The sequence below is a fragment of the Nicotiana sylvestris genome, chromosome 5, assembly GCF_000393655.2.
Source record: "Nicotiana sylvestris chromosome 5, ASM39365v2, whole genome shotgun sequence".
NCBI classification, from domain to species: Eukaryota; Viridiplantae; Streptophyta; class Magnoliopsida; order Solanales; family Solanaceae; genus Nicotiana; species Nicotiana sylvestris.
Window position 1 is genome coordinate 157,531,532 of NC_091061.1, and position 20,666 is coordinate 157,552,197.

Sequence of the window (20,666 nt, forward strand, 5' to 3'; positions counted from 1 at the left end):
GATGATAAAGACTCACTCATCAGAAGTCTGGCTGAAGAGCTTAAGAAGTTGACTAGCCAAATTCAGGGCATCGAAGGAAGCAAAGGAATTGAGGGGCTAAACTATGAAGATCTCTGCATACAACCTGATGTTGAACAGCCCAAGGGGTACAAACCTCCAAAGTTTGAGATGTTTGATGGTACAAGAGATCCGAGAGTTCATTTGAGAACATACTGCGATAAGCTGGTCGGAGTAGGAAAGAACGAAAGGATCCGCATGAAACTCTTCATGAGGAGTCTGAAGGGAGATGCTCTGTTTTGGTACATTAGCCAAGATCCAAAGAAGTGGTCGAACTGGGTAAGCATGTCCGATTTCATGGACAGGTTTAGGTTCAACACAGAAAATGCACCAGATGTGTTCTACATCCAGAACCTAAAGAAGAAACCTACGAAAACATTCTGCGAGTATGCCACTCACTGGAGGTCAGAAGCTGCCAAAGTCAGGCTTACTCTAGAGGAAGAACAAATGAACATGTTTTTCGTCCGAGCTCAAGACCCCCAGTACTATGAAAGGTTGATGTTGATTGAAATCCAGAAATTTTCCGACATCATCAAGCTAGGTGAGAGGATCGAGGAAGGCATCAAAAGTGGTATGGTCACAAACTTTGAGGCTTTGCAGGCTACCAACAAGGCTCTAAAGTCTAGTGGCACGACCAAGAAAAGGGACGTGAGCTCCATGATGGTTGCACAGAGAACCAAGTCCCCTATCAAATACCAAGCCTACCTGATGCCTCCACTCACATATCAACCTACCCCAAATTACCAAGCACCCTCGCCCTCTTACCAAACTCCACCACCTACTTACCAATCACCTCCATCTCCCACATATCAGCCTATTTCACACAGATATTCCCAACCCGCACATGTCTACCAAGCCTACTATACTCAACCCTCTCGCTATCAATCACCTCCCACTCGCCAAAATTTTCCTAGACCCCAACCAAATTTCGACCTCAGACCTCGCAAACAATATACCGCCATTGCCGAACCAATTGACTAGCTATATGAAAGGCTCAAAGCTGCTGGTTATGTCACCCCCATCCCCGCTATAACTCCTAAAAACCCTTCCCAATGGATCAATCCTAATAAATCCTGTGTATACCATTCCAGCATGAAAGGGCATATCATTGATGAATGTCGCTCTCTAAAAGATAAAATCCAAGCACTGATTGATAACAAGATTATTGTGGTAAAGGAGCCCACTCCGAATGTCCGCAATAACCCTCTATTAGACCACACGGGTGGAGGCATTGACATGATTGAAATAGAGGACGATTGGGACCCCAAGGGGTCAATAGTTTTGATCACAGAAGGCGACGATCTAAAGAAACCAACAGTCACCCTTAATCCGATTGTAGTCCAGATTCAGCCTTGTGGGGATGCTGAGGTGAACATGTCTATACCACTTGAGTTTGAAACACCATCCTCTACAAAGACGCCAGCACTGATCGAGGTCGAGTTTGGGTACCCGACAAATGTACCTGAACCATTTGAAGTTGCGGTCTTGCCTTCCAAAATACAGGCTCCGTTCGGAGTAAAGGTGCCCATTCCTCTAGCAATGTCGGCTATAACACCATTCCATACAAATTCCATACCTTGGGACTACACAGTCGAGGTAAGAAGGAAAGGGAAAGCCAAATCCGGAGAAGCAGTCGTGGTACAGGGTATGACAAGAACCGGCAGAGTATACACCCCAAAACATTTGGCTGAATCAAGCAAGTAGGCCTCTGGGCGGCCAACCATCACTGAAGCTGGGCCCGATCATCTCTGGAGAAAAATACAAGCAAAGGAGTACTCAGTCATCGATCAGTTGAACAAAACACTGGCACATATCTCTATCCTAGCTTTGCTGCAAAGCTCCGATGCACATAGGAACGCCTTGTTGAAGGTGCTGAGTGAGGCATATGTACCGAGCAACACCACTGGAGGAGAAATGGCATACCCTGGGGCAGGGAAAGATAGGCGGGGAAACCTATCACCACATCGAGCGAGTTATCATCGTTGACAAAGACAAATGGTAGGACAACAAAATTGAAAGCATATTGAACTGAAGCGGATATTAGCCTGGCAAGGTACTTGGCAATAACCTCCAAGGAATCGCCAAGCCGATCAAACTGAAGAAACATGGCACCACTTTCGATCTGGGATATAAGTATACTTGGAAGGAATTCAACAATTGGTCGCCACCATGGTACGACCCTTACTACCTACTGGAGCAGCCGATACCCCATTTGGAACAGACTTTCCAGCCAGCCGATGTTATATATGGGTCGGAAGAAGAGGAAGCACTGGTAGCAATGAGGAATTTATTCGTGGAAGATGATGACATGGATTGCTGTGTCATTTTCAAGGAGGAGGGGGAGGAAGGCCCATCTATACAAGCTGTAAGCCGAGGAGCATGCCTCAACAATTGGACCATCAGAACCACCAGAGCTCGGAAAGCCTCGGGGTAGCAAGGCTGAACAAAGCATCATGCACTATCTTTTATTTTTACTAGTTGATTTTCCTTTCGCATTTTTGAATTTTCGCAATAAGATCTTCCAATGTTCAAAACAGTTATGAAATTTATCAAAGCATTTCGGTTTCCTTATAGATCTTACTCTTATTATTTTCTCTCATTACTTTACTTATACAACATTACTATTACCTATCTTGATGAACCAATGGCTGTGACATGCAACGAGACAACGCAACAAACGGATACAGATTCAGAGAAAGATGACATACCGGAAGAGATTGTTAAAGAAGTTGAGAATTTTGAAAACAGACCTAAGTCCAACCTGGACGAGACCGAGATTGTTAACCTGGGAGATGCAGAAAATATCGAAGAAACTCGAATCATCGTTCATTTGTCACCGTCAGAAAAGAAGGAATATATAGAATTTCTAAGGGAATATGAAGACATATTCGTTTGGTCATATGATGACATGTGTAATACCCTATATTTAATAAGGGTGTATTGGTCATTAGCAAATAATAATAATAATAATAATAATAATAATAATAATAATAATAATAATAAGAAACTAAATAAACAAAACCAAAAAAAAAAAGAAATACAAATGGGCTTAGCCCATTAACGTGACATAAGTGGAAGGGGAACGCAGACAGAGGCAGCAGGTTTAGAAAAAAGAAAAAGAAATCCCTAGAAGAAAAGGAAGAAGCATCGGACTGGAAAAAAACAAAAGAAAGAGAGTCTCAGGTGTTTCTTTAGCGCCGAAGATCGTGTTTCATCTAATCTTTGGCATACAAATTCCTTGGGTTTCAGCAATACACTGCAGGTAGTTACATGTATTTCTTCCTCTTTTAAGACAATGAAATTTTATATACATAATTCTGATAGGGCTGAGTATATATATAATTTTGGAATTGGATTAAGAATTTGAAAGATGAAGCTAAGGAAATTTGGAGAATACAGTTAAAGGAATTTTGGAATACAGTTATTTGAATTATTCTCACTTTTACTAGACATGTTTTACTGTTACTTGAGACATGATTATCGTTTCCAAAATAAAATTTACAAGATTTGATAAGAAACGATGTGTCCTTTATTATTTGGAAAATGCTTTTGTACGAGTATTTACTATTTACAAGAAAGAGTATAAATGGGAGGAGACTTTGAAGGATCCCGTAGCTAACGGCGGGTTCGTTAGACCTGGTGCACCTTGTATTTACCGATTACGGAGTACAGTTATAGCCCTCGCTAGTGGGAAGGTAGAACTAGCATACTATTACCGATTTCCCTCGAGCAGGGACTGACTTCTTGCAAAAAAGTCCACAGTTATACCGATTACATGATCCGTTCATTGAAACCTCCCAAAATCTGAATACTGATATTATACAGTGGTTACCGAGCTTATTACTGAATTGTTAATTATAGTTTACTACAAGAAAAGCGTGATGAGACTGAAAATTTATTTATTGTTCTAAAAGGGCATTTTTATGTTATTTTCTCTACTAGCATGTTTCTGACTTGTCCAAATTAAAACGGTTGTGGTTAAGTGTTATTACTCACTGAGCTAGCGACTCATTCCCCACTAATTTATTTACAGAGACAACAGCTGACGCAGACGAGGATCTCGTTAATTAGAGCGCACAGGTTAAGAATTCTTGGTGAGCCTCGCACTTGTTCGCGTGGGCAAAGATTTTATTTATTGTTATGGTCTTTCCATTGAACTCTTAGAGTCGCTTCATGGTCATTCTTTCAGTGTCATGAGTATTATTTTGCTATTAGCCTTATGTCGAGTATCATTCTTTATTATCAAAGTCGGAGATAAATAAGTATTTCTGGTTGTTAGTGGGTTGATTAGTAATGGTGAAGACTATTTTGGTTAATTGATGAGTTGTCGATTGTTGAATTGCTATTAGGATGTTTGGTTGCTGATTTGAGACAGGGAAAATTTTGGGATGGTCCAAAAACAGGGGAAACTCTGCCCGATTTTCTGTAAATTACCGATGAGGCTTACTTGGGAGCACTTGCTCCTAAGCGCCGGTCACAATCCTAAATTGGATCGTGATAACATGACTAGTCTAAGTACATCTATTATGGCTCACAAACTGCCAACTGATCCGACATGTCCACCGATAAAGTAGAATCTCAGAAAGTTCAAGCCTAACATGAGTTTGAAAATCAAGGAAGAAGTCACTAAGCAAGTCAAAGCTAAGGTTCTCATGGTAGTAGAATATCCGACATGGTTAGCCAACATTGTGCCAGTGCCGAAGAAGGAGGGGAAGGTCAGAGTTTGTGTCAACTATCGGGATCTCAACCAGGCCAAAAGACGACTTCCCTTTGCCAAAAATACACATCCTGATTGACAATTGAGCCAAGCACGAGTTGCAGTCATTCGTGGATTGTTTTGCTGGGTATCATCAGATCTGGATGGATGAAGAAGAAACTGAGAAAATGGCTTTTATTACGCCGTGGGGAATGTACTGTTACAAGATGATGTCGTTCGGGTTAAAGAATGCTGGGGCCACCTACATGAGGGCCATGACTACCATTTTCCATGATATGATACATAAAGAAATCGAAGTGTATGTAGATGATGTCATCATTAAATCCAAGAAAGCCACTGATCACATGGAAGATTTGAGGAGGTTCTTTACTAGATAGAGAAGGTATAACTTGAAGATGAATCCCGCAAAATGTGCATTTGGGGTTCCTACCGGAAAACTACTTGGGTACATTGTGAGTCGCCGAGGAATAGAACTGGATCCATCAAAGGTCAAAGCTATTCAAGAATTGCCACCGCCAAAAAACAAGAAAGAAGTAATGAGTTTCTTGGAGAGACTCAACTACATCAGTCGGTTCATAGCTCAATCTACTGTCATCTGTGAGCCAATCTTTAAGATGTTGAAGAAGGACGCCGCTACCAAATAGACTGATGACTGCCAAAAGGCCTTCGACAGAATTAAGGAGTACCTATCGACACCACCAATTCTGGTCCCGCCCGAGCTAGGTAGACCTCTATTACTCTACCTTGCGGTACTGGACGGAGCTTTAGGTTGCGTCCTAGGGCAACATGATGAGACAGGGAGGAAGGAGCAGGCCATCTATTACCTCAGCAAGAAGTTCACCCCGTACGAGGCCCGGTATTCTCTATTAGAACGCACTTGTTGCGCTTTAACTTGGGTAGCTCAGAAGTTAAGGCATTACTTCTATGCTTATACTATATATCTCATATCAAGGATGGATCTTTTAAAGTACATCTTCCAAAAGCCTATGCCCACTGGAAAGCTAGCCAAGTGGCAAATCCTGTTGAGTGAATTTGACATTGTCTACGTAACTCAAAAAACGATCAAAGGACAGGAACTAGCAGATCACCTTGCTAAAAATCCCGTGGACGGAGAGTACGAACCCCTAAAAACGTACTTTCCTAACGAAGAGGTATCATTAGGAGGAGACATTGCATAATCCTATGACGGTTGGAGAATATTTTTCAATGGAGCAGCAAATTTCAAAGGAGTTGGCATAGGAGTAGTCCTAGTGTTAGAAATCACTCAGCATTATCCGGTGTCTGCCAAACTCAGATTCCCTTGCACCAATAACATGGTTGAGTACGAGGCCTACATCTTAGGACTCAAGATGGCTATTGACGTGAACATTCAAGAGTTGCTAGTGATTGGGGATTCAGACTTGCTTATACATCTGGTCTGAGAAGAATGGGCAACCAAAAACTCCAAGATACTCCCTTATCTGCATCACGTACAGGAGTTGAGAAAGAGGTTCACAAAGACAGAGTTCCAGCATGTTCCCAGAGTCCAAAATGAGTTTGCCGATGCATTGGCTACCCTATCATCCATGATACAACATCCAGATAAGAATTTCATTGACCCTATTCCGGTAAAGATCTACGATCAGCCAGCTTACTGTGCTCACATCGAAGAAGAAGTGGATGGAAAACCTTAGTTTCATGATATAAAGGAATACTTGGCGAAAGGAGAATACCTAGAGCTCACAAACGCTATTCAGAAGCGCACGCTTTGGAGGTTATCCAACAATTTCTTTCACAGCGAAGGAATCCTGCACAGGAGGACTACTAATTTGGGATTACTAAGGTGTGTCGATGCAAAGGAAGCATCTAAATTACTAGAAGAAATCCATGCTGGGACCTACGGGCCACATATGAATGGCTTTATCTTAGCCAAGAAGATACTCCGAGCAGGTTATTTTTGGATGACTATGGAAACGGACTGCATCCAGTATGTCCGAAAGTGCCACCGCTGTTAGATACATGCAGATATTATAAAGGTGCCTCCAAATGAGCTTAATGCAACAAGCTCACCATGGCCATTCGCCACTTGGGGAATGGATGTTATCGGACCAATCGAACCTGCCGCATCAAATGGACACAGGTCCATCCTAGTGGCAATTGATTATTTCACCAAATAGGTTGAGGCAGCATCGTAAAAGGGAGTGACTAAGAAAGTCGTAGCAGACTTTGTCCGCGACCGTATCGTTTGTCGGTTCGGAATTCCAGAATCAATCATTACTGATAATGGTCCCAATCTCAACAGTGACTTAATGAAAGCCATGTGTGAAACCTTCAGAATCAAACACAAGAATTCTACAGCCTACAAACCTCAGATGAACGGAGCCGTAGAGGCCACCAATAAGAATATCAAGAAGATACTAAGGAAAATGATAGAGAAGCATAAACATTGGCACGAGAAGTTATCACTTGCTTTATTGGGGTATCGCACCACAGTCCGTGCATCAACCGGGGCAACCCCCTATATGCTGGTTTATGGTACAGAGGTTGTTATTCCCGCTGAGGTAGAAATTCCTTCCTTAAGGATCATACAGGAAGCTGAACTCGACAATGCATAATGGGTGAAAAGTCGTTACGAATAACTAGCTCTTATAGACGGAAAGAGAATGAATGCAGTTTGCCATGGTTAGCTTTATTAGAACAGAATGTTCAGAGCCTTCAACAAAAGAGTCAAGCCGAGACAGTTCACACCGGGGTAGCTAGTGTTAAAGAAGATTTTCCCGCATCAGGACGAGGCCAAAAGGAAGTTCTCTCCCAACTGGCAGGGTCCGTACATGGTCCACCGGGTTCTAACAGGAGGAGCCCTCATACTTGCAGAAATGGATGGAGAAGTTTGGCCAAAGCCAATCAATTCAGATGTAGTGAAGCGATACTATATGTAACCTTTATGCTTTCCTTTATGATGAAATTTGAACTACGCCTGACCTGATTCCCGTTTAAGAGGGGATACGTAGGCAGCCCTATGGGTTCGGTCACAATTAAATAAAATTTTCATTTCCCCGCAATTGGAAATTGGGGCAGAATTTTGAGGAGGACCCTCAAAATTCCGAAGTGATTTCAGCCATTCGCCGCAAGCAGCCATCAAAAGCAGCAGCCCAGTAAACCGGGGCAGAATTTTGAGGAGGACCCTCAAAATTCCGGAGCAAGAGAAGTTGCAATATCTTGAACCACGTCGCAGTCATAGGTTCATCTAAGGAAAACTATTCTCGATTATGTATTTATGTTATAGTTTTTACTAAATCATGCATGTCTGTTACCAAAGTTTCTTCATTTAGCAACGCTACTCCAATGATACACACAGTATCACCAAAACAGAGCCGAACAGGTCAAATAGAGCCAGCGGGAATACGATCTAACCTCCCCCCTTTTACAAAACTCACGATTTTCTTTGGATGCAGGCACTTGAGTTGCAAAATCATCAAATATACTATACACTCACGAAACTCACATTGCTCAGAAATACTATGCTCATTACCGTTGCACTTACTCACAACTGCTATTCGCACGTAGTGTCCCCAGCAGACACAGTATCCCCAACAGTCGCAATATCGCAATCTGTTATCAGCTAAGAAAACTCTATTGCCATTTGCCATTTTACTTCCTGCATAAGGCTACCATTCTGCCTTTTGAGATTAAGCTCTGTCTCCATCTGCATTCTTTGCATTGTATAAGGCTACCATTCTGCCTTCCGAGGTTAAGCTCTACCTCCATCTGCATTCTCTGCATTGCATAAGGCTACCATTCTACCTTCCGAGACTAAGCTCTATCTCCATCTGCATTCTCTACATTGCATAAGGCTACCATTATGCCTTCCGAGTTTAAGCTCTACCTCCATCTACATTCTTTGCATCGCATAAGGCCAACATTCTGCCTTCCGAGGTTAAGCTCTATCTCCATTTGCATTCTTTGCATTGCATAAGGCTACCATTCTACCTTCCGAGACTAAGCTCTGTCTCCATTTGCATTCTCTGCATTGCATAAGGCTACCATTCTGCCTTCCGAGACTAAGCTCTGTCTCCATCTGCATTTCCTGCATTGCATAAGGCTACCATTCTGCCTTCCGAGGTTAAGCTCTACCTCCATCTCGCATGGCTGAAAGATCGCCACTTTCATTTACTTCTTGCATGGCTGAAAGATCTCCACCCTCATTTACTTCTTGCATGGCTGAAAGATCGCCACCTTCGTTTACTTTTTGCATGGCTGAAAGATCGCCACCTTTGTTTACTTCTTGCATGGCTGAAAGATTGCCACCTCATTTACATTTGCATGGCTGAAAGATCGCCACCCTACTGCATCTCATGGGCTGAAAGATCGCCAAATTAACCGAGGGAATCATCATTCAGAGGCACCATTTGCATAGCCTGAGAACACTATGCCATGGTCGGAGGATCCCTTTTAATCTTTTGCATATCATTATTCAAAGACATCATGGTTCGGAGGCATCATCCTCATAGTCCGAGAGCATCATTTCATAGCCCACAAATCCTTTATTATATGCTTCATGGCCCAGGATATCATGGTCCATGGACATCATCCTAACCGTCCAAAGACGGCATTCATGGTCCAACGGGAACTTGCATCTTTTTTAGATTTACGCACAATATACACTTGTATTGCTTATTTGCAGGTAAACCGGCGAGCAACGACCATCTCTTAGCAGGAGCAACCCCGCTCCAGTTCCCATAGCTCTACCATCCATCCCAACCCGAATATCTCGTTTGTTCTTGAAAATATATATATCTGCATATTCCGCCAACGAATGCTGAACTACATATGGCCTGATTCCTGTAAGACCAGGGATATGTAGGTAGCTCAGGAACCAGAGCACGGTAAACCTCTTCAAACCATTTCGTTCGGTCAAATTGGCCATCACATCTTTACCCGACAACTCTTTCATCCTTCCCGGGTAAAGAGGGGTAGTTGTTGATACCCAATTTTTCCCTATGCATTTTATATATGCAAAATACTTTCAAAATAGTATATATATGCATATATAAGTATGCCCAAGTATTTTAGTATTTTTCCTAATTTTTAAAAGTTTTTTTAAAATCAATTTAATGCCCATTTTAGCAGTACAAAACTAATAATTATTCCCAAAATCATTATTTTAGTGAATAACTTATTTTTTTCTCACATTTATACCAAAATATAGCTAAGGTAATTTTTATGCATTTTTAAAAAATTATTTAGTATTTTTAAAGCTAAATTGCATATGATTGCAATTTTAGCCTATCTTAAGATGTAATTACGTTTATAATTACAAAATTAATTCTAGTATTTTTAATTTAATATTTATACATTATTAATTAATTTAGTACTTTTAATTTGTTTTCAGAAATCATTTTATTATTTTTATAAAAAATAAAAGTGAAAAGTGGTTATTTAAATACTAGCCCTATTTCATTTCAATTATAGCCTAAAATCAGCCCCAATTAACCCCCAATTTCAAATTTAAACAGGCCAGCCCAATTCCTAAAATGACCCGCCCCTAACCCACTTATCCAACCCGCCCGGTTTCCCCTTTTGATCCAGGCCGTTGATCATTTCGATTAACGGCCAGAATTTCCCCTTTCCTTTTTAATTCCCAAACACCCCCAACCCTATCCCATTTCTCACCAACCACCGCCTCTGAATCCTCTCATCTCTCAAACTCTCTCGAAGGTTCTTGAAACCCTAATCATCTCCTACTATCTTCTACTTTCAGCTCACCGGAATCCATGGCCTCTCAGTCCATGGATGGCTTAAGCTCATCTCCCTCTGCTCTTAAACACTTGGTGTTCGAAGTTTCGAGGTCCGACCTCAATGGTGTCCGTTCAGATCCTCTCCGATTCGAGGTTCTATGGCCTCTCCGGTCATGCTCCGGCATATCCAAGCATTATGAGCCTATTTCTGACTTATCCGACTTAGATCGGACCTTTTCCAAGCCTTTCTCGCTTTAGGGTTCCTCTGAAACCCTAGCTATTCGAGGTTTTCTCTGATTGTTTTCTAAATCTGTTCTATATTTGTTCTCTACTTGAGTTTTAAAACGTTTTTTCCTAATTTTTCTTTCAAAAATCACTTCTTTCCGATTTAGGGTTTTTTCTGAAAAGCTTAAAATGTTTCTCTGACTTTTCTTCTTCTTTTGTATGTGTGTATTTGTCTATACTATGTTCTGATGTTTTCTTTTCTACCACGCATGTTCTTCTACTGTGTTCTTATGTTTTCCTTTCTCATGCATGTTCTTCTGTGTTTTGTTTTTTTACTGTGTTTTGTACAATGCTCGCATGTTTATCTTGATGTATCTTCCTATATGATCTTTTGCTATGCTTTTTCGGTATTTTTGTGTTCTTCTACTGTATGTATTTCCTACTGAGTTCTTAAGTTTTGTTTGCCTTCTACTAAACTCTGTTTAAGTCCCTTCTAAAAGGTTTTCTTAAACATGTTTCTTCTATTGTCGTGACTATTCTCTCATTATGCTCCTATGCTCTGTCTGCTTCTAATATTATTTGTATCTGCTTGTCTTCTCATGAGATTCTGAAAGGAAATCTCTGAGCCTGTGCCTCCTTATCTCTGTATTTGACTCAAGTCGGAAACCTTAGAATTTGGGGGTTTCCTCTGAGTTTGGTCATATGATCAAACTAGGGTTCTGTTTGAGGACGCTTGACTCTTTCAGACTTATTTCTGGGTCTATGAACTAAGTGTGAACTTCTTTTGTTTGCACACAATTCTGATTCTCCTACACTAGACTCTGCTGAATAGCATGACAAATTTCTTCATGTTTAACGTGTCTGTATGCTTTTATATATGAGGAATCTTTCTTCAGAATGGTTTTCCAACTTGTGATTGATTCAGAATTCCTTTTAATAAGTCTAACTGATTGGCACTGATTTTCCTTAAGTTGAAATCTTTCCCATCTTTCTGACTTGGGTCATTCATACAAAATCTTCAATTTTCGATTTCTTGGCTGTTAACTGATTTTCTTTCCTTATTTGCACAAACTGTGTGCTGTCAAGCCCCTATCCTTAAATAGACATTTATGTATTTATCCCTTTTATGCTGATTTGAAAAAGTGTTTGATGAATCCATTTCCTTAATTAGTTTTGCCCGTTTGAAATCAGAATCCCTTAATTAGGGGAAACCTTGTGTAATTGATTTTCAAACTATGTTCTTACCTATTTTTGCTTGCTTTCTACACTATAAAAGGGCACGACCCTTCTGCACTTTAACAGACCTCCAGTTCAACACTTTTACACTTCATACTTCACCCTTACAATCTCACGATTCTTTTCTAAGATCATAGCATTCTGACTGCCTGTTTGCACTTTGGCTTTGCAAGACTACTGCTTTCTTTCACGTATTTCTTTGAGACTGGTATGTTCTAGTTTTAGCTTCAGCACCATCCCAATATGTTCTCTTATAGCCTTTACATCCATGTCTACTTTACTGTCTATATAGAGTTGAATGTTTAATTAGCATGTTAATTTCTTTTACTTGTTTCTGCTATAAATCCCTATACCCCTATTCCCCTCTATGTGATTTGAGTTGTAGTTCATGACATGATAATATGCAAGTTATTGTTCATGTCTGGACTTGATCCTTTAGAGGATCTTGACTCCCAAAACAATGTGTTCTAACAGGCTTGTGGGGTGTGCCAACACTTACCATTGCTAGGTAGGCCCACTATCCTGTCCCTGTTTCTCTACCACTTCCCCTTTCCCCTTTTCAAACTCTGCACTTACACTTACTCTTAGCTTCTAAGCTCTGCCCCCCTCCTGTAAGCCTTGCCTTGGGACCTTGAGTTCCCTCTGAACTTGGATACTTGAGGACTGTCCCTTCCACACTACACTATATTCTTAATCCTGTATGTGTTTGGGTGTGAGCACTACCCGGAGTACATTTGAGGCTCTTAAGGAACTCTGACACATCCAAATAAGAGAAAGGCTTGGGATCCTGATCTTTGGAGTTGGTTCATCTCATATTTCAGACTTGGAGTCATAATTAGGCTCCCCTTTGTTGTACTTTAATTTCTGATGTAATTTTGCTTTTCTTATTCATTTTGGGCTGTAATAATTTGTAATAACTATTGGGGCTATTAGTGAAAAGGGGAGGCTTAATCGTGCATGCAAAGGGGTAGATATCATGTTCATAGGGGATTACTATACTTCTGCATTCACGTATCCTGCTTTCAGCTTTTGCACTTCTGCATTTCATATAGATACCATGTCTATAAGTTTTTTGCATTTCTGCATTTCATATAGATACCACGTCTATAGGTTTCTGCACTTCTGCATTATATAGAGACCATGTCTATAGGTTTCTGCACTTCTGCATTATCATATAGATAATATGCCTATAGGACTTTCTGCATTTGCACCTGCATCTGTCACTAGGAAAATGAATTTATAGGCTTAGACAATCGAATGCATATAGTTGACCTGCCTATAGGATTCTTGTACGTCAATGATAGTGTTTTAAATTAACAACGCCTAGAAAATATGCCTATAGGAACTATCAATCAAATCTGAATCGCCTCGCTCGTTTTAAGTTTAATCTGCAGAACTTGGTAAAAAACTGGCAACCTTCCTGTAATCAGTTTACTACTTTATTTCTGAAACTAAAAGATATCATGCCTATAGCTTTCGCCCAACACCTAGGCAAGCTTTAGGGTAAAAGCTATAGCTGCGCTAATCTTTGATAATTACAACCAGCGGGCAGGTCTAATTCAGACTTCTTATCTGAAAATATGTGATAAATCGGCCTGCTTTAACCTTTTAAGTTTAATCAGACCATAATCAGTACGTGTAATACATGCTAAAACTATATGCTCTCTTTGGTTTAAGGAGGTTTATTTGAGCCGTATCTGTTTTAATGCTTTCCCAATACTTGCTATATATGTTTTGATTGTCGCCTTAGAATTTTATCCTTTAAAACTGCAAAACCTCATACCCCTCCCTTTTAGGATTAGTAGTCCCAAGTACCTCCGAGACTGATAGGAATGGGGCGGGTAATAGCATGCAATAAGTAATGAAACCATTCCGCGCTTTAATACCTTAACGGGGTGGAAAAGGATAGATATGGATATGACGACCACACGATAACATCTCGTGTAGCCCCTCTTTGAGGAGTGATTACCGGATGTTGTGTGGGGTGATCCATATTATTTGTAAACCTAGGACCCCCCCCCTCCCCTTTCCCTTTACTTGTTTATTTTTTTCCAGAATTTTCAAACTATTTTCATCAAAAATTCTGCTTCCTTTTGTTTTCTTTAAATTTAATCTATTTGCAACCATTACGTGAAAACCCCCTTATATTTAAAACTTCTATTTGCCTACTTGTTACTTAAAGTCACAATTGTAGCATGGTCGGGAACCACACTAGTGGATTCTGAGGGGTGCCTAACACCTTCCCCTCGGAATAATTTCTAGCCCTTACCCAAATCTCTGGTTTTCTAGATCAATTCCTTCCTAGTGTCCTAATACACTTTAATCATTAGGTGGCGACTCTCCAATTCAAACCCAATTCCCAAAGGGGAACGAGTTGTCCTCCCAAATGTCCTAAACCCGATTTCGCGAGAAAAAGGGGGTGCGACAGTTATCGATATTTCCGCTATTCAGTATTGTTAAATCATGTTTAGACTATTTTTATGTTGATTAACTGCTTTAAAAGACAAATTGGATTGAACTGGCTAGCCTGGTCTTCACGAGAGGCGCCATCACGATTGGGTTCGGGGTTAGGGTCGTGACAAATTATTGGGGATTTTATGAGTAAAATAGGAGGAAATAAATCAATTTAAAATCTTTAAAAATATTGTGCATGCTTATATATGCATATATATATATATATGCATATATATATATATATATATATATATATATATATGTATGTATATATATGTATGTATATACTATTTTGAAAGTATTGATGCATATTTAAAATATATAGGAAAAAATTGGGTATCAACAGCTGCCCCTCTTTACCCGGGAAGGATGAAATATTTTTCGAGTAAAGAAATGATGGCCAATTTTGACCGGATGAGATGTTTTGAAAGACAGAGGCCGGACTATGGTCTTCGAGCTGCCTACATATCCCCGGTTTTATAGGAATTAGGCCATGTGTAGTTCTGGGTTCATCTATAGAATATGCCGATGAAATTATTGCAAAAATAAACACGCGATGCCGAAGCGGCTATGGTAAGCGGTTGAAGCTCGGGATAATTTAAGGAACTGAAGCGAGATCGCTCCTGCTAGGATAGCGGTTGCTTAATGGTTACCTACTGATAAAAGGTGCTACAAACAAGTATTTGCGAAAATTTAAACATGATGCAAATTCTCTTTGGACCATGAAGGTTGTCTTTGGACGGTTAAAGATGACGCCATTGGACCATGACGTCCTGGGCCATTAATTGTTTAATGAGGGATTCCCAGGCCATGAAATGATGTTCTCGGGCCATGAAGATGGTGCCTTCAAACCATGACGCCTTTGAATAATGATATGCAAGTTTGAAGATCCTCAGGCCATGGCATGGTGTCTTCCGACTATGGGGATGATGCCTTTAGACTATGATGCCTTTGGATAGGTTGGTGATGTTTCAGCCCATGAGATGCAATAATGATGATAGAATCAACAAGACAAGGCTTAGTCTTGTGAGGTTGAGGGCAGAGCTTAGCCCAATCGAAGAGCAAATAGATAGTGCTAAAAATAGAGCAAAATTTGTGCGAAAGGGGACAGTGCTTAGTCCCATGCAAATGGGGAGGCAAGGATTAGCCTCATGCAAATATCGAGGTAGGGATTAGACTCATGCAGGTATGGAGTCAAGGTTAGACTCATGCAAGTAGGGAGGCAAGGATTAGCCTCATGAAAGTATGGAGTCAAGGATTAGACTCATGCAAATAAAGAGGCAAGGCTTAGCCTCATGCAGATGTGGATGCAATGATTAGCCTCATGCAGGTATGGAGGCAAGGATTAGCCTCATGCAAGTAGGGAGTAGCCTCATGCAAGTAGGGAGGCAGGGATTAGCCTCATGCAAATATGGAGTCAGGGATTAGACTCAAGCAAATATGGAGTTAGGGATTAGACTCATGCAAATAGGGAGGAAAGGATTAGCCTCATGCAAGTGGAGTCTTGGATTAGACTCATGCAAATAGGGAGGCAAGGATTAGCCTCATGCAAGTGTGGAGTCAGGGATTAGACTTATACATATATGAAGTTAGGGATTAGACTCATGCAAGTATGGAGTCAGGGATTAGACTCATGCAAATAGGGAGGCAAGGATTAGCCTCATGCAAGTGGATCATGGATTAGACTCATGCAAATAGGGAGGAAAGGATTATCCTCATGCAAGTGTGGAGTCAGGGATTAGACTCATGCAGATATGAAGTCAGGGATTAGACTCATGCAAGTATGGAGTCAGGAATTAGACTCATGCAAATATGGAGACAAGGATTAGCCTCATGCAAGTAGGGAGGCAGGAATTAGTCTCATGCAAATGTGGAGTCAAGGATTAGACTCCTGCAATAATGGAGGCAGGGATTAGCCTAATGCAAATGGGGAGGCATGGATTATCCTCATGCAAATATGGGGGACATGGATTAGTCCCATGCAAAAAGCGAGCAACAAATAAGAGTAGTGTATATCTTAGCTGGAGATGTATTCGATGTCTGATGGCCTGATTGATAGTGAATGATCTTTGTGTATACATGTTTCACGAATGCTATCATCATATCAAATGTACCTGTATTCAAAGAAAAATTGTAAGTTTTGTGGGGGTAAGGTGGGTTTGTGCTCCTGTCGGCTGGCTTTGCTTTGCTCCGTTTTAAAAGCCTTTCGAGTTCCTCTGGGTGACACCTGACTGTTATGGAAGTAGAGTTTTCGAAAACATGCAATTATTGATAAAAATATAGTTGTTTTGGAAATATATTGATATATCAAGTATTTTTTGATGAACAAGTGACTGTAGCTCATCTCGAAGGCATTGCAGCTCTCTCATATTGGAATTTTGAGGGTCCTCCTCAAAATTCTGCCCCAGTTTCTTAACCGATTCCTGACCGTCTGACCTGCGATGGCGTTGGCTGGACTTGCTCCGGAATTTTGAGGGTCCTCCTCAAAATTCTGCCCTAGTTTCTGATCTTGAGGGAAATGAAAATTTTATTATGATATGACCAAACCCATAAGGCTGCCTACGTATCCCCTCTTAAATGGGAATCAGGCCAAGCATAGTTCAATTACATCAAATGAGGAAATGTAAAATATCTAGGCATAGTATCTCCTGACTGCATCTGAATTGATTGATTTTGGCCAGATTTCTCTGCCTATTTCTGCAAGTATGAGTGCTTCTCCTGTTACCACCCTATGGACCATGTACGCACCTTGCTAGTTGGGTGAGAATTTCCCTTGGGCTTCATCTTGATATGGGAAGATCTTCTTTAGTACCAACTGACCTGGTGCAAATTGCTTGGGTTTGACCATTTTGTTGAAAGTTCTAGACATTCTATTCTGATAAAGTTGGTCGTGACACACTGCATTCATCCTCTTTCCATCGATAAGGTCCAATTGTTCATAGCGACTCCTTATCCACTCTGAATCGCTGAGTTCAGCTTCCTGTATGACTCTTAAAGAAGAAATCTCCACCTCGGCTAGGATGACAGCCTCGGTACCATAAACCAACATGTAAGGAGTTGCTCTGATTGATGCACGAACTGTAGTGCGGTATCCCAACAAAGTGAAGGGTAACTTCTCATGCCACTATTTGTGGTTCTCTACTATTTTCCTTAGTATTTTCTTAATATTTTTGTTGGCGGCTTCTACAGCTCCATTCATCCGAGGACTGTAGGCTGTGGAATTCTTGTGCTTATTTGAAAGCTTCATATATAGCTTTCATTAGATCACTGTTGAAATTGGCGGCATTGTCAGTAATAATGGACTCGAGAACTCTGAATCGGCAGATAATATGATCCTTGACAAAATCTGCGATGACCTTCTTGGTTACAGCTTTGTAAGATGCAGCTTCTACCCATTTTGTAAAGTAATCAATGGCTACTAGAATAAACCTATGTCTATTTGAAGCAGTTGGCTCAATCGGACCAATAACATCCATTCCCCAGGCGGCGAATAGCCAATTGCATTGAGCTCATTTGGAGGCACTTTTATCATGTCGACATGCACTTGACATTGAAAGCATTTGCGGACATACTGAATGCAATCCATCTCCATGGTCATCCAAAAGTAACCTGCCCTAAGTATCTTCTTAGCCAAGATGAAACCATTCATGTGTGGGCCACAGGTCCCAGCATAAAAGGTTATTAGCCTAGTTCAGTGTGATCAGAATTAGCTTAAGGTCTGTGAATGGATCTAAATGTGAATATGGGATCTATATCAGGCTAGATGTGTTCATTTCAGCAATGCACTCCTTTGGACAAGTAGTCGGGGTACTATTTTGTCGTCGGCTATTTCATGTAATGATATATTGCGCCGTATGAGTTGTGAGACGGCTTGTGAATTTCTTATGTGTTGAGGTTCTGTGTAGAGATGATGTTATATGAGCAGGATGACTCTCGAGATTCAGATCGTATATCGCACCTCAGTTGTGCTTGAGTTTTGTAGCCTATGGCACTATATGTCTCCTCAGGGATGGTATTATGCACTTAGCGTGCTTGTGACCGATATTCGGTATTTTGTTGTAATGAGCAATTTAGCTCGATGTATATATCCTTATATGAATTCTATGTGTGGATCGGGTGGCACGCAGCCATGGGTATGTTATTTGGATCGGGTTGCACACCGCAACAATGTGATGTTGAGTGCAATTTTCTATATGTTATTTTTCTATGCCTTAATTCCTATTTTCTAAGGATAGTCTATATTAGTGTGTGAGTTGAGTAGTTCCTTCCAGAGTTTGTTTTCCTTTTGTTATGTTCGAGTTCATAGCCATTGGCACATTGTGGCATCATATGAGACTTTTTATCATGTCTAGGGTGGCTTATTGCCTGAGCGGTTTGTACTAGGTGAGACGAGATCATTGGATTTAGGATCAGTGCAATCTGATTATATGAAGTATATTAAGGAGCTAAGACCATTATTTGGTTCAGAATGAGGTGATGGTTCTTGTCAGGAGTATAGACCCAATGATTTGTTGATTCGGCAGTTGGCTATGAATTTCTACACACCTCTTCCATCTTGGCGGTATTGTAAGAGTTAGAGCAAGACTTATGTAGGTCATGAGGTGCAATGGGAGCATCAGATTCGTGGAATTTCGACTAATTTGATCAGAGAATGTTATTGTGGTCTTATGAGTACAGTGGTGCAAGGTGTGAATTCAGCTAAGGTATGCATTCATGTTTTGGTGTTGCAGGTAGTTATTGATACGGTGAGCGTATGTTGGAATAGGCCTGGCAAAGAATTCTGGATGTAGGAATTGGGCTCTAAGGCTTATTTGCTTAAGTGAAAAAGGATATCTTCAGATTGATCGAGCTAGGGTGCCCAACATAGTTGTGGTAGCACGGGTACGTGCTCGAGGTGTAAAACGGTGATTTTGGACAACCCCAACACAGTTCTTAGCACGCTCGAGGACGAACGTATGTTTAAGTGGGAGAGAATGTAACGACCCGACTGGTCGTTTTGAGCTTTAGTGCATTCTTTGGCGATTTGAGGCTATGAACAGCTTCACTTCAGGTATTATGACTTGTACGCATCGTTGGAATTGAATTTCGGAAAGTTCGGAGTTGATTTGGAAAGAGAATTCTCATTTTGGAAGCTTTAAATTGAAAGAATGGACTAAACTTTGATTTTTGAGTAAACAATCTCGAAATCAGGATTCAAAGGTTTTAGTAGGTTCGTATGATGATTTCGAACTCGGGCGCATGTCCGGACTGGGTTTTGGAAGACCCGGGAACGTTTCGGCGCCTATTACGGAAGTTAACATTTTGTAAGAATCTCATAAGTTTGGGTTGAAGTGTATTTCAGTGTTATCAGTGTCCATTTGGGATTCCGAGTCTGGGAATAGTTCCATATGGTGATTCTGGTATTGGGAGCGCGATCGGAAGTGAATTCGGAGGTCCGTAGGTCGTTTTGAAGTCATTTGGCTAAAGATAGATATTTGAAGGTTTTTGAGAAGTTTGACCGAGAGTTTGACTTTTTGATATCAGGGTCGAATTCCAATTCCGAAAGTTGGAGTAGGTCTTTAATGTCGAATATGACTTGTGTGCAAAATTTAAGGTCAATCGGACGTGATTTGATGGGTTTCGGCATCGGATGTAGAAGTTTGAAATTTCAAAATTCATAAAGTTTGGATTGGAGTACGATTCATGATTTCGACGTTGTTTGATGTGATTTGAGGCCTCGAGTGAGTTCGTATCATGTTTTGGGACATGTTGGTATAATTGGTTAAGGTCCCGAGGGCCTCGGGTGGATTTCAGACCAAAGAGTTGCTGAAATTTTCTGCAAAAAGCTGTTTTGACAGCAACTAGTGCAATCGTGGAGCTGGATTTGGATGCTTATATCTCGAAATATATAAGGAGTCTGAAAATTTGAAAAACATAAAAGTTGTTTCTCTTGAATTATAGTTTCCAGAAAGTTAAACCATTCATGATTTGGACATGTTATCAGAATATTATGATCGATTGAAGATGGCTGGTGGAGCAGTTTCGGCAGAATTTTCTGATGCATGGAGCCGACTTTAGAAGCTAATATCTCCGAATATATAAAGAGTTAGATGGTGTGCAATCTATCAAATGAAATATCTTCGAGTTTAGTTTCTAAATCTGTAAACCGTTTGTGATTTGGATATTTTCACAAGGAGTTATGGTCGTTTTAGCAAAAGGTGTACAGCAAGGAAAAACTTTAATAGGATATACAACCTGCACAGCGCAAGGTACAACTCGAT

The 20,666-nt window shown here is 40.7% G+C and overlaps 1 protein-coding gene across 1 annotated transcript; it reads right to left on the reverse strand.

The window, feature by feature from the left end:
• Nucleotides 1-17,158: 17,158 nt before the first annotated feature.
• On the reverse strand, nucleotides 17,159-17,882 carry LOC138869547 (uncharacterized). The gene is made up of 2 exons (XM_070147172.1): nucleotides 17,675-17,882; nucleotides 17,159-17,484 (listed from the first exon to the last, which is right to left on the reverse strand). The coding sequence occupies exons 1-2, from the start codon at nucleotides 17,880-17,882 to the stop codon at nucleotides 17,159-17,161; spliced, it is 534 nt and encodes a 177-aa protein (XP_070003273.1).
• Between the last annotated feature and the right edge of the window lie 2,784 nt (nucleotides 17,883-20,666).

What these genes read in the sequence shown, in the direction of transcription:
- LOC138869547 (XM_070147172.1), bottom strand. Translation starts at nt 17,882, where the DNA reads ATGGATGTTATTGGTCCGATTGAGCCAACTGCTTCAAATAGACATAGG. An exon ending in CAATGCCGCCAATTTCAACA is followed by an intron (nt 17,485 to 17,674) that starts GTGATCTAATGA and finishes ACCGCACTACAG; the next exon opens with TTCGTGCATCAATCAGAGCA.